This window comes from Lethenteron reissneri, chromosome 68, assembly GCF_015708825.2.
Source record: "Lethenteron reissneri isolate LAM-NWPU_2019-01 chromosome 68, ASM1570882v1, whole genome shotgun sequence".
Lineage (NCBI taxonomy): Eukaryota > Metazoa > Chordata > Hyperoartia > Petromyzontiformes > Petromyzontidae > Lethenteron > Lethenteron reissneri.
In genome coordinates, this window is record NC_083846.1 from 3,435,160 (window position 1) to 3,450,232 (window position 15,073).

General features: G+C 50.9%; 1 protein-coding gene across 4 annotated transcripts in view; it reads right to left on the reverse strand.

The window, feature by feature from the left end:
- The window catches only part of LOC133360368 (centrosomal protein of 290 kDa-like), a 102,056-nt gene that overhangs the window by 71,330 nt on the left and 15,653 nt on the right, over positions 1-15,073 (reverse strand). For all 4 annotated transcript variants that reach the window (XM_061579052.1, XM_061579051.1, XM_061579049.1 and 1 more), the window contains 8 exons: positions 12,920-13,063; positions 12,201-12,254; positions 8,593-8,745; positions 7,329-7,511; positions 5,440-5,529; positions 3,777-3,899; positions 1,871-1,994; positions 612-781 (listed from right to left, as the gene is read on the reverse strand). In XM_061579052.1, the coding sequence (XP_061435036.1) occupies positions 612-781; positions 1,871-1,994; positions 3,777-3,899; positions 5,440-5,529; positions 7,329-7,511; positions 8,593-8,745; positions 12,201-12,254; positions 12,920-13,063 (1,041 nt within the window). The remainder of the gene's footprint in view (positions 1-611; positions 782-1,870; positions 1,995-3,776; positions 3,900-5,439; positions 5,530-7,328; positions 7,512-8,592; positions 8,746-12,200; positions 12,255-12,919; positions 13,064-15,073) is intronic.

The following is a 15,073-nucleotide window of genomic DNA, read 5'->3' on the forward strand; positions in this document are numbered from 1 at the left end:
TGAGAGCACAGACTCACAGAGATATCCGTATACCTAATGAAGAACAATCCCTCACATGTGACCCGTAGGCTCACACAGAGGCCCACATACCCATGTAAGTATCATAGACTCACATAAGGATCAGCAGACTCACACGGACATCCATAAACCCACATAGGGATAGACTCACATATGTATGTATGTTGAATTTCTTTCGCACCGAACGTAGCAAACTGTGGTCATTGGAGGTGCGGGGGAAGGACAATAAAAAAAAAGGTCCCGTAGACTCGCACACAGTCCAATATAACCACATAGGGATCCGCAGATCCACTTAGGGACCCGCAGACTCACACAAACACCCGTACGCGAGGCAAGGGATCTCTCTATGTGTGTCTGGACCTCTCAGTGAATCTATGGGGGTGTCTGTGCGAGCCTGGGGGGGAGGGAGGGGGGGGGTCTCCCCGAGTGAATCTGTGGGTCACCCGTTTCTGCACAGCGCCAAACGCGAGCCGGTTCGCATCGGGGAACGCCGCACAGCACAAAACCTGCACTCATTTGCGCGTTTTGCATGTCGTGCGTGTCGTGCGCGTCGTGTCTCGGGGAGGCTTGGGAGGCGTATTCGCGGGACGCACGGCCTCGTATTGGCGCATGCGGGCCAGCGCGTCGATGAGCTGCCGGTCCTTCTCTGCAGCGTCCGCGTCCGCCGCTCGCGCCACCTCCTCCGCCTGCCGCAGCCTCCCCTCCAGCTCCGCCAGCCGCCCGCGCAGCGTAGAGTTCTGGAAAGCCTGCGACGAGGGCGCAGCTGTGGCAGCAGTAGCAATAGCAACAGCAGCAGCGGTAGCAACAGAAGTAGCAATAGCAAGATCAGCAGCAGCGAGAGGAGTAGCAATAGCAGCATCGGTGGCAACAGTAGCAGCAGAAGTATAAGCAGCAGGACCAGCAGTGACAAAATCATAAGCGGAAGCAGCAGAAACAGGCATAGTAGCGGCGGCAATGGAAGATGCAAAAGCAGTAGCAAAGTAGCAATAGGAGCAGCCACAGAAGAAGCAACAGCAAGAGTAACAGAAGCAGCAGCAGCAACAGCGGCGGCGGCAACCAATGAATGATAGTCAGTTAAGTCAGCCATTTGTAATATAATCACAAGCATCAACAGCAATGGCAGCAGCACCATCGGCAGTATAAAACACAAAAATCATGCACCCTGTGTGCCGCTCTTAGCAAGATGTGCATCTGCACTGGCCCCCCCCCCCCCCCCCCATACTGCGCTCTGTAATGCCCTCCTGTTATGCCTCAACCAGATTGCCTCCCTGTGTTATCCTCAGTACTGCCCCGTACTGCTTCCCATCGTGCAGGCCCCTATACTTCCTGCTTGACCTCTCCTCCATATCGCCCTTCCGTACTTGTCCTCATTTGCTGCCCCATACCCCCCCCCCCCGCCCCCTCTCCTCACCACCATGAGGCCTGAAACATGCCTTCCCACCATGCTGCCCTCGCACGTTGCTTCCCCGCGCTGCCCTCAGTAACTGCCCCCTCCCACCGACCCCCAGAGGTCGCAACCGGGTACCCGATACCCGTACCCTACCCGATACCCGGCTACCCGTACCCGACCGGGTACGGGTACGGGTAGGCCGTGAGTCACCGGTGAGTAACCGTTTGTCACTCATTTCGGGTAGGGTACGGGTAGGGAACGGCTACCCGTACCCAGCCGGGTATGGGTACGGGTACCCATTTGCGACCCTGGTGCGGGCAGGTACGGGTACGGGTAAGGAATCAAAACCCGTTTGTGACCTCTGCCGACCCCTCCCTTCCGTACTGCTCCATCGCACCGCGCTCCCATCCCACGCTGGCACCGCCCCCCCCCCCCGCCTCCCCCCGGCCACGTGTAGCCCACCCTGGTGCTGCTGCAGCTGGTCCCTCATCTCCTCCATGACGGCGGCGTTCCTCTCCATCTCGGCCGTGTGCTGCCCCATCTGCTCCGCGAGGAGCTCCACCTGCTGCTCACGAACTTGCAGCGCCTGGCAGATGAGGGCGGTCGGGCGGGTGGGTGGGTGGGCGGGTGGGTGGGCGGGTGGGTGGGCGGGTGGGTGGGTGGGCGGGTGGGCGGGTGGGCAGGTGGGTGGGCGGGTGGGCGGGCGGGCGGGTGGGTGGGCAGGTGGGCAGGTGGGTGGGCGGGTGGGTGGGTGGGCGGGCGGGTGGGTGGGTAGGTGGATGGGCGGGTGGGTGGGCGGCCGCGGGAGACAGACAGAGAGACAGTTTTTTGTTTGGCCCCCGTAGAATTCGCAGCCCGGGGTCATGATAATAACAATTATTTTAACGCCACGGTTCAAATCCCGTTGCAGTGATGTTAACACGTCACACCAGGTACTCATTTGAGGCTGAGTCGACCTAGGGGAGGCCCAGGACCGCCTCAGATAATCGTCACTGGTGTTGGCCATGAACGGGAATCGAATTCGGGTTACAGTAGAACGGACTTTGGATTTATTAATCAATAAATGCACTAACATTTATGAATAATTATGAATAAATCATGCATTTAACGATCTCCAGTATGTATGTTGGACTTTTTCGCACCAAACGTAGCCAACTATGCGAAATAAAAATGAAATTTATAATAAGATATGCATTCAGTCCACGACGTTTATTGATTTATTTAAAGCTTTCGTGACTGCAGGGATTCATATTCTTGGTTCTTTCGGTAAAGTCACGTAGAAGGGAAATAATAAAAGAATAAAATATAAAACAATAAAATTCTCACGACGTTTCGGCTGCAACACAAGCAATCATCATCAGGATTTCACATCTGATGATGATTGTTTATTTTATTTAGAGCAGTTTTAAATTTTAACACTGCACAGTATAAAATGTAACCTTATTATTTTCATTTTAAATTGTCTTTGTTTGCAATGTGAACGGTAAGATTCTAAATGTGGAGTGAAACACCGGAGGATCCGGAGATAAATCCACGCGACCACGGGGAGAGAAACATGCAAACTCCAAAAATACAGGTGTCAGGGTTACGATTGAATCCACGACCTCCTGCATGCCAGGCGAGGTAGTTAACATCTCGCCATCACACACAAAGTCCTTGCCACAAATGAACCACGATACCTCGCTGAGCTCGTCAAGGAGCATAAACCATCACACAAACTCCGGTCATCCTCGCAAGAGCGGCTTTTGGCTAGCTATCCAACAAAGGCGGTCACCGCATCGTGCGCTTTCGCGGCCGTCTGGAATGCTCTTCCTTCCGAAATTGGGAAGCCACTGAAGCTATGCACTTTGAAATCATCTAGATTGAGAACTCATTTCTTTAGAACTGATTTTTGTATTTAGTTTGCCTGTCCTTCCCCCCGCACCTCCGATTCGCACGGTTGGCTACGTACGGTGCGAAAGAAGTTCAACATACATCAGCAATATTTAAAAAACTTTTTTTAAAACATGCTTTAATGAAATGTACATTCTCAGCATCACCTTAATCGCCTCCTTCAAGAGACACTTAAAAACTCACCTCTATAACCACGTGCTTTCGAGCGATTCTGAGCTTGGCTCCGCGCCTCTGAGTTGCGGCCGTTACATCCGCAAATTTACGCGCGTTGCAAATTGAATTATTATTATTACTCGCTGCGACGTAGTTCCATTCGCACGATCGCGCTGCATATCCAATCCGCGTCCGCGCAACACAAAAAGAACGCGTTCCCTACCACGCTCGTCGCGTTACGTATCCGATCCGCGCGATGAAACACTTTGCAGTGTTACGGGAGAACAGACGGAAACACGATACGGGCCACGGAGGGAGGTACCTGCTGCAACGCGACGATGCTCTGCTTGTCCGAGTCGAGCTGTGTGGCCTTGAGCCTCTCCTGGAGGTCGCGCACTCTCTTCTGATACTCGAGCAGCTCCTCATCCTTGCCCACCAGAAGCGACTGCAACAAACCGCACGGAAGAGGGGGGGGGGCGCAAGGCGGCACACGCATGGATGGGTGAGCAACGTTCAGCAGCAGCCGCAGCAGCAGCAGCAGTCACAACGGCAGCAGCAGCAGCAATATCATCTCTTTGGTTTTTTCGGTAAAGGCACGTAGGTAAAAAATAAAATAAAAATAAATTAACCCTTAAAAACAAAGTGTTTCACTATAAATCCTTTATATGCGTGGCGGCTAGAGTCCTCTCGTCCACTGGCTTGAGATGGCTGCCACCTATGGGTCATATGATTGCCTGCCACCATTAAGCAATTGGTATTTAAATATCATTTTTTTTTCCTAAAAAGTGTAAAATTTTGGGGAAAAAAATTCACGAAAATTCATTGTCACGCACAACGAGTCTGTGTGCAAAATATCAGCTCGATTGGATCACGGAAGTGGGTTAAAAAACGACCGAAAGATTTGCACGGTCGTAAGCGCGCAAGCAAGCAAGCAAGCGAACTTAATATAAAGGATTTAATAAATTAAATCACTGTGTCAAATAATCTTGCTGTGACGGTGCCACCTGAAAACGGAAGCTTGTGTTGCCTCCGAAACGTCGTGATTTAATTTATTTTTATTTAATTTTTTACCTACGTGACTTTACCGAAAAAAACAACGAGTATTGACCCTTGCAGTCACGAAAACTTCAAATCTAGAAGCAATATCATCATCATAGCCTTTCATAAAATCGTCCAGAATCCGTCCGATCTCGTCAGAGTTCGGAAGTTAAGCAGGATTTTGAGCCTGGATAGTGCTTCTATGGGTGCACCAGCGGATGTGGTTCCATCATCACCAACGTCTACAGTTGAGACATCAACAATAGCAGCAGCAGCAGAATCATCATCGTAATCCTCAACAGCAGAAGCAACAGCTGCAGCATCGGCAACACAACTGCCAGCATCGGTGGGCACCATTATTATCGTCATCATCTACAGCAGTATCAACAGTAGCATCATCATCCGCATCTATACTTTCATCCCCACTATTATCACCCACAGAAGTAACATCACCAGCATCACCATCATTCTTAATTTTGGAGCTTTCGTGACTGCAGGAATTATTCTTTGGTTCTTTCGGTTAAGTCACGTCTAAAGATAAAATAATAAATTAAATAATAGCATATTACGACCTTTCGATTGCAACACAAGCAATCGTCATCAGGCATAAAAGAAATAGCAACAAAAATCTAACTAGAAAACTATAGACAGACATACAAGCAGACAGACATCACAAGGACACACAGAGAGAGAACACATAGACGTGACTTAACCGAAAGAACCAAAGAATATCACCATCATTCACAGCAGCAGAACCACCAATTCCAGCAGTCGCATCATCATCAGCAGCAGCAACATTATCATGATCAGCAGCAGCCTCATGATCACCATCACAAGCCCAAGTATAATCATCATCACCATGCATCATTTAAGCGCGTGGACCTCTGGCGAGTGTTTGCTTGTTAATTATAACGACAATGAAAGCAGCAATGGAGAATGTGTGAGACCTTCCACTCTTCTATCTTGGAGTTGACGGCCTGCATGATGGGGTCATCTTCCTCGGAGCGCACTTGCAACAAAGTATTCAGCTCTTGCACCTGTGGGGCAGAGGAAGTGGCTCATCAAAAGCAAGCAAACACAGACATTAACCGATACTCATGGCCCATCCACTCAGCAACTCAGCCACCCACTTACCAAACAAGCAGCCAGCCACCCCAACCATCTATCTACCCATACATCAGACCACTAAGTCACCTACCCACCCAGCCAACTACCCACCTACCTACTCACCCAGCCACCCACTCTCCCACCCATCCAGCCAGCCACAGAGCAGGCAACCCAGCTAATCAGCAACTCAGTCACTCACCGTACAAGCAGTCAGCCACCCCAACCATCTATCTACCCATACATCAGACCACCAAGCCACATACCCACCCACCTACCCACCCAGCCACCAAATCCCCCATCCAGCCAGCCACAGAGCGGGCCACCCAGCTAAGCAGCAACTCAGTCACTCACCGTACAAGCAGTCAGCCACCCCAACCATCTATCTACCCATACATCAGACCACCAAGCCACATACCCACCCACCCACCCCGCCACCCACTCTCCCACCCATCCAGCCAGCCACAGAGCGGGCCACCCAGTGACTCAGCAACTCAGTCACCCACTCACCCATCCTCCAAACAAGCAGCCAGCCACACAGTCATCTATCCATACACCTGCCCACCAAGCCACCTACCCAATACCAATACCCGCTATTCGCCACTAAGTGGTGGTGACGTCACCACGGTGCCTGTGCTAGGCCAGGTGCCAACTTGCTGCATTTTAGCCACCTGGCACTCCGCTCGTGGTTGTGAGTGTCGCTCCTCTGCCCTCCGTTGATGTTCAGAGGGGCGACTGCCTCTAACTACCCAGTAGCGTCCTTCACGAACCTCCCACCACAGTGACACACTCTATACGCACACTAATACACACTCTACACAAGAGAGAAAGATCCCCCATATAGCCTTAACAGACTGTTGGGGCAAGTGCTGTTAGCGAGCACCTATGAAGGCCGGTACGGCACATGAGTGGGTTGGCGGCCAGCACCAAGCCCGACTGCCTGTGTCTCCCCAGTAGCGATGTTTACTACACACCGCACCAGGTACTCATTTTGAGGCTGAGTCGATCTAGGAGAGGCCTAGGACCGGTTCAGATAAGCATCACTGGTGTTGGCCATGAGCGGAAATCGAACACGGATCACCGGGTTCGTAGCGCAGCGCGCTAACCGCTACACTACCACTCCCTACACAGTGACACACACACTCGACACACACACATTGGCATTTTCTGTTTACGTGACAAACCTTAATAATTGGCTGTCGGATGGTGGAGGGTTTAACGACACATTTATATTTACGCTATCTAACCCAAAGAAACAACCTGTATTATGGATGACATTGGTCGCAAAAGCCTACGTATTAAACACACGCACACTCTACACACACACACACTCACTCTACAGCAGAGGTCACAACCGGTACCCGATACCCGTACCCTACCCGATACCTGGCTACCCATACACGGCCGGGTACGGGTACGGGTACCCGTTTGCAACCCTGGTGCGGTCGGGTACGGGTACGGGTAGGCCGTGAGTCACTGGTGAGTAACCGTTTGTCACTCATTTCGGGTAGGGTACGGGTAGGGAACGGCTACCCGTACCCTGGTGCGGCCGGGTACGGGTACGGGTAAGGAATCAAAACCCGTTTGCGACCTCTGCTCTACAGACAGTGACACACACAAAGTGATACACACTCTCTACACACACACCCACACTCTACAGACAGTGACACACACAAAGTGATACACACACTCTACACACACGCACAGCGACACACAATCTACAAACGCGGACCTGGAGGGCCAGGTGCTCCTTGTCTCGGCGGAGTTGATCCACGACGAGGTCGCTCTGCTGGACGAGCACCCTCATCTGCGCGTACTCCTCCGCCATGCGCTCCATGTCCACGGCGCTCTGCTCCAGCTCCTTCTGCAGCTGCTGCGCCTGAGTCACCAGCCGCTCGTTCGTCTCCGTGAGGTTCTACGACAGAGGCCGGGGGGGAAGGGGGGAGAAGGGCGAGGGTGTGTACGGTACGTCTGTGAAAAAAATGCTTTATAGCACATCGGATTCCTCCAGTAGACATAAATATTCATGACTCCTTGTAGAAAAAGGTGTCAGTTTTGTTGCCAGATAAAAGGGTAAAAAAACAATTTTTTCTACTGGCAAAGGAGGTTCCAATGGTGTAAATGCTTTACCCCGAGCTCTCATACTCTGATGGTGCATTATCTTTGAGTTGTGCGCCTTTTGGCGTCATCTGATCCAACACCATGTGAGACTAGGCTCTAAGGAAAGCTGTCTCGGGTGTGAACCAATCAACTTCAAGGATAGTGCATACATTATCAGAGTTGTGTTTTTTGTTTGCATTCCGACCGTAGGTATTGTGGTCAATTTAAACATGACTCCATGTAAAAAAGGTGTCAGTTCTGTTGCCAGATAAAAGGGTAAGAAACCAATTATCATATTCTGCTACTGGAAAAAGAGGTTCCAATGGTGTAAATGCTTCACCCCGAGCTCTCATACTCTGATGGTGCATTGTCTTTGAGTTGTGCGCCTTTTGGCGTCATCTGGTCCAACACCATGTGAGACTAGGCTCTAAGGAAAGCTGTCTCAGGTGTGGACCAATCAGTTTCAAGGACAGTGCATATCATTATCAGAGTTGTGTTTTTTGTTTGCATTCCGACCGCAGGTATTGTGGTCAATGCAAACATGACTCCTCGTAAAAAAGGTGTCAGTTTTGTTGCCAGATAAAAGGGTAAAAAACCAATTATCATAAATATTCTTATTCTGACATACTACATCGACAACAGCTGCCGTTCGCCACCGAGTGGCCGTGACGTCACCACAGCGCTTGCCTTGTGCCAGGCTAGGTGCCTGCCGAGGCCAGGAGAAGTGGCCTCGAGTGAGGGGAGGCTCGCTGCAATAACTCCGTGGACCTTTAGGACCAGACCTCGCGCGTGCTCCCGTGCACACGCGTACATCGGCTAAAAGTATTTAGCGACAAGCGGACTCGCTCGGAGATCCGAACACCATTTTTTTCCGGTGAAAAAAAAACATGAAATACCTGGATGTCGTCAAGGTACTCCATCATCTCGCGCTTCATTCGCGAGATCTGCGCCTTCAGATCGGCCCCATCTTCGGTGCGGGACCGCTTGCTCTCTCGCTGAGAGTCCATTTGGCGTTGGTAGTCCACGATGTCTTGCCGCAGGATGTCGTTCTGTCAAGGGAGCCGTGAGAAGAAAAAACGCTTAGAGGTAACCGATTTTGGTGATGATGCTGACGAAGGTGACGACGATTTCGTATGCGCCAAGTGAAGAGCGTTGTTACAGATTCGGTTCAAAGCGAAGTTAGCCATTCAATCGCTTTGGTCGGAGAGTTGGTGACTTGCAGATACACCCAGCCCACCCACTCGCTGACTCACTCATCCACTCGCTCACCCACTCATCCACTCGCTCACCCACTCATCCACTCGCTCACCCACTCATCCACTCGCTCACCCAACCCACTGCAATCAAATGTATATTTGGGGCAGCGTGAAGTTACACGGTTCTGTGGTTTAGTGTTCATAGTAGCAGTCGCACATGTATTTAATTTTTATTCTCCACTTGTAAATGTGTCCGCAACTTCCGTTGTGTGTGCAGATCCGGTTAAGTGCTGCCCATTGTTTAAGTACAAGATGGAAGCCGGGCAGGGTCATGGTGGGCTCGCTGATAAGCTGTGTATTGTGGAAGCCGGGCAGCAGAGGTCGCAAATGGGTTTTGATTCCTTACCCGTACCCGTACCCGGCCGCACCAGGGTCGCAAACGGGTACCCGTACCCAGCCAGGTACGGGTAGCCGGGTATCGGGTAGGGTACGGGTATCGGGTACCCGGTTGCGACCTCTGCCGGGCAGTGTGATGGTTGGGTCGTTTCACCCTACACTACACTTCAAAGGCAAAGATCCCCCATATAGTCTGAACAAACTTTTGGGGCAAGTGTTGTTAGTGAGTAGCACCTATGAAGGCCGGCAGGGCAAACAAGAGGGTGGGCGACCAGCACCACATACAACCACCTTTGTCTCCCTCGTGACAACGTTTACATGTTGCACAAGGTACTAATTTGAGGCTGAGTGGACCTAAGGGAGGCCCAAGACCGGTTTAAATATTGACCACTGTCATTGGCCGTGAGTGGCAATTGAACTCTAGTCGCAGGGTTTGTAGCGCAGTGTGCTGACCACTACATGACCGCTTCCCACTACACTACAAAAATGAATATCCCCCATATAGCCTTAACAGACTGTTGGGGAAAGTGCTGTTAGCGAGCACCTATGAAGCCCGTCACGGCACACGAGGAGGTGGGTGGCCAGCACCACGCCCGACCGCCTTTGTCTCCCGAGTGGCGATGCTCACGCACCGCACCAGGTACTCATTTTAGGCTTCGTTGACCTCGGGGAGGCCCAGGACTGGTTCGGAAAATCATCACTGGTGGTGGCCGTGAGCGGGACTCAAACTCGGGTCACCAGATTCGTAGCGCAGCGCAGCGTAGCGCTAACGACTACACTACAGCTCCCCCACTACACGCTACAACACACGCACTCATGAGGGCTCATTGAGGCTCACTCAGATGATCACGTATCTACCGCCGAAGGGCTTACCAGTTTTTTCACATTTTTTTTCTTTTCCACGGGAATTTAACACAAGGCGGAGGGAGGAAGGCGGTCAAGAGAAACCAAGGAGAAATTTAGGAGCAATCAGATGGAAAAAAAACGAGCACAAACCAAAACACGGTGAAATTAACAACATGGACAAGACAGAAATAAATAAGAGTATGAAGAATGTTGTGTGCGCCTTTATGAATTGACACATTCCTGCGGAGGGAGCTGGTAGGAACGTTGGGTTGCTCGGTCAATGGCCTGCAGGGTCAACGGCGGCGTGGTGTATTGCGTAAATATGGTCGACTGTGAGGGCGGGCACAAGCCGGTGTGAGTAGGTTAAACGTTGCGTTTTATAAGGGCACCACGGGGGGACCAGCCCCTCCCCACCCAGCCCCACCCCTCCCACCCCCTCCCCACCCTCCCCACCCAGCCCCTCCCCACCCAGGCCCTCCCCATCCACACCTCATCCTCCCCACCCAGCCCCTCCCCACCCTCCCCACCCAGCCCCTCCACACCCAGCCCCACCCTCTCCACCCAGCCCCTCCACACCCTCCCCACCCAGCCCCTCCCTCCCCACCCAGCCCCTCCCTGCACGACGGACACAATAATCCCCTGTGGGCTGGTGTAACCAGGAGGTTCCTACCAGTATAACATCATAATCCACCAACGGATGAAGGCCTCCCCCACACCGTGTCGGTCGAGGAGGTTGTTTGAACATACTTCACCTCTCTGGTTTATACGGCATTGGCGGAGGCAAGCATCGGTTCGTACATCACTCGCCACTGATGTTAGCCGTGGCTTGCAAATCAAGCTCAGCTCGCAGGGTTCATTGTGCAAGTGCGCTACCAAATGCGTCGCCACTCCACCCCCCAAATAATAAGCATGTAATTGTCTCGACAGGAAAAGATCTGACAGGGCACACTCTCGCTCAGACGCAGAGCTGCTCTAGCATGGACTACTTTTTGTGTTTAGTCCTTACCCAGCACCTCCGATAAAACATGGTTGCTCTTTGGTTCTTTCGGTAAAGTCACGTATAAAGAGAAAATAATAAATTAAATACTAGCATACGACGTTTCGATTGCAACACAAGCAATCGTCATCAGGTATAAATGAAATAGAAACACAAATCTAGTATACTTAGAAATGTAATGTAATACAGCAGATAACATAACAGTCAACACCCTGGTATGTTATCCGACTCTCTGTTGTATTACATTACATGTCTAAGTATACTAGATTTGTGTTTCAATTTCATTTATACCTGATGTTGATTGCTTGTGTTGCAATCGAAACGTCGTATGCTAGTATTTAATTTATTATTTTCTCTTTATACGTGACTTTACCGAAAGAACCAAAGAGTAATTCCTGCAGTCACGAAAGCTCCAAATTAAGTTGAAAGCATGGTTGGCTACGTACGGTGCGAAAGAAGTTCAACATACATACGTACGAAACATTCTCGCAGACACAATGATAAACACCCTTGGACAACATTTTCTAACATTCTCTGCCCATGATCTAAGCAGTCTCCCTTCCCATGTAACGTGCTGGCTACCATCATACCAGCCGCTCTATGCAGCCCCTATAAACGCTCCCTTCCCATGTAACGTGCTCGCTACCGTCGCATCAGCTGGGCATCGCCCATGCAAACGAGATGCACCATTCTAGATTTGAAGCTTTCGTGACTGCAAGGATTCATACTCTTAGGTTTTTTCGGTAAAGTCACGTAGGTAAAAATAAAAGAAAACAACAAAAATAAATAACTAATACGAATTTATAACTTCAGCATTAGTTTCTTGCTGTGGTTGTCCCACCTGATGACGGACACTTGTGTTGCGCCCGAAACGTCGTGATTTATTATTTTATTTCTATTATTATTTCAACAATTTTATTATTTATTTTTATTTTTACCTACGTGACTTTACCATCTCAACGGATTTTCCAGATGACATTTTTCCATGATAGTAATTTTAAATAAGACACTGAAAACACTCAAATATTGATGCATTATCCCACGTGTGTGTGCCCGTGTGTGGCCTTACCTCTCTCTTCAGCTTAGAAATCTCCCCTTCAGCCTCTTCCATTTTCTTGGAGAGCTGAAAAGGCACAGCGTTGGGCCGCACAAAGTTTAAGCGGACCGTGAATCACTCGCGGTGACGCAGCCAGGCCGCCTGCTAACAAGTTCAAGTTCAAGTATTAGGTATAGAGCCCTGTGAGCCATTCGGCTCTTGAATCGGGTGCAACCGCAACAAACAAAAAAACAAAAACATGAGCAAGAAAACATCTTAAAGTGACTAAGTTAAAGTTACAAGTTCATTTATTAGGTATAGCCCTGTGAGCCATTCGGCTCTTGAATCGGGTGCAACCGCAACAAACAAAAAAACTAAAACATGAACAAGAAAACATCTTAAAGTGAATATGTGACTGAGTGCAAACAGAAAATCCAAGAAAAGACAGTAAAATATTGCAGAAAAAGCACCGTACACAAAAATGTGCAAAAATCCCAGTGGGATGCAAGTCAAACAACAACAACCACAAGACAACTTAGATTAAGGCCATCAGTCTAACTCTGTACTACAACAAACAAACATGGCCAAACCAAAAAACTTATCGAAAATCACCAAAATAAAGCCATAAAAGCAATGAAACAGTGGACACCTGTACCGTGGAACCAACCATTAGCAAAATACCTCTACTGTGAAACCGACCGCTCACAAAACACCGGTACCGTGCAACCGACCGAAACCCAAAACACCGGTACCTGCTCACTCCACTTTTTCTCTTTCTCCAGGTTCTGTTCCACGGCCGCCAGCTCCTGATCCCTGCGCTCCAGGTTCTGCTCCAGCTCTTGGATCTCTCCGCGCATGAGGCTCGCGTTGCGACCGCCGCGACCTGGGACTTGCGTCTGCGTGGACGAGGGAAAGCGGGCGGTGGAGGGGGGGGGGTATGTGGGGGGCGGGGGGGGGGTTGTGAGGGGGGGAGTAGGCGGGGGCAGTCACGAGTCACGGACTTCTCTCACCAGACGCCGTCACCTGCAGCACACCTCCACTGATCAGAGGTCACAACCGGGTACCCGATACCCGTACCCTACCCGATACCCGGCTACCCGTACCGGGTACGGGTACGGGTACCCGTTTGCGATCCTGGTGCGGCCGGGTATGGGTAGGCCGTGAGTCACTGGTGAGTAACCGTTTGTCACTCATTTCGGGTAAGGTACGGGTACGGGTAGGATACGGCTACCCGTACCTGGCCGGGTACGGGTACCCATTTGCGACCCTGGTGCGGCCGGGTACGGGTACGGGTAAGGAATCAAAACCCGTTTGCGACCTCTGCCACTGATTCACCGCAGCCGCCGACGCTCCCGTTGACAAAACCACAGACGGCTCTCCTCACTCCACTTTGTTGAGCGGCTATCATTTGTGATGGCCAGGTCGCTTTGAAAAATAAGTGAATACCTCAGTGGGGCTCTGTCTGGTAGGATGGGGATGGTTTCGATGTATTTGTATGTTGTTTGGGTAGTTTGTTTACCTTTCTTGTACTTTGCATGACTGTCGCGTTTTTGTACTGTTTGTTGTTGTGACGTTCTAACCCCGTGCCCCGACTGGACATGTGTGAATAAAGAGCTTAATAGCTCATCGGATTCCTCCTGCCATATAAATATTCTTCTTTGTAAATTCAAATCGTTTGTACCAAAAATCCTCCACCCCTAAAAAAAATTAACAGTGGCTCAAATGAGTAATTAGGCGATGCCCTTATATTTGCAGCGCTGAGCCACTAGTGAAAATTCTACATTACTATGACGAGGCCGGGTCTATCCATAAGGTAACCACTGATGAGGCAGTGGTGGAAATTCTCCATTACTATGACGGGGGCGGGTTCATCCATAGGGTAACCACTGATGAGGCAGTGGTGGAAATTCTACATTACTATGACGAGGCCGGGTCTATCCATAAGGTAACCACTGATGAGGCAGTGGTGGAAATTCTACATTAGTGTAGAGGTGATACGCGCTGGGATTAAGGATCGTATGCACAGTGCGTGATGATTGGCTGTGTAGGTGGTGACGCGCGCTGACGGTGGAGGATCAGGGGTCAGCGCGGGGTCGTGGGTTACGGGGTACCGATTGGCTGTGGGCGGTGACGCGCTGAGAGGGAGTGATCAGGTGGCAGCGCAGTGTGATTGGTGGAGTAATGTTAACACGCGCTGGGGGAAGCGGATCGTAGAGAGAGTGCGTCGTGATTGGGTCATTGAGGAACGACGCTCACGTCGACGCCGCATCAGCTCCGTCCCTCGTGAGCAGGGGCTATAAAAGGGGATGCACACAGGCGTAAGGGCAGTGTGTAACCAGCGAAGAAGGAAGACGGGGATGAAGACCTAGAGCCCTGCGGTACCTAGCCCCGCTGTCCTAAGGGGACCGGGACTCTGTGTAACCCAGAGGCGAGTGTAGTGGGTGTAGCCATAGGTCTACACGAGCCGAATGTACTATGTGTAGCCAGGGCATAGGGCTTACACGAGTCGAGTGTATTGTGTAGCCAGAGGCATAGGGCTTACACGAGTCGAGTATATTGTGTGTAGCCAGAGGCCTAGAGCTTACACGAGATTAGTGGAGTGTGTCGGAGGAAGAAGAGAGACCACACGTTGTATTGTGATACCTAAAGGATTTAATAAAAGTGTGTTACCCGTCAAGAAGTTCCTGCCGTCAATTCCCATACTTCAACTGGTGTCAGAAGTGAAACGGTCCTCCAAGCATGGATACAAGGAGGAACCGTCGGACCCACGGGATTGACCACGAGGACAACCTCGACGACGCGGGCCAGCGGGCATCAGGGGGTGAGGAAGAGGAGCTGCCCACGGGGCAGGATCCACCGACGGCGCCGGTCGAGCGACGGGGGACTGACACCGTGCTTCGCGAGGC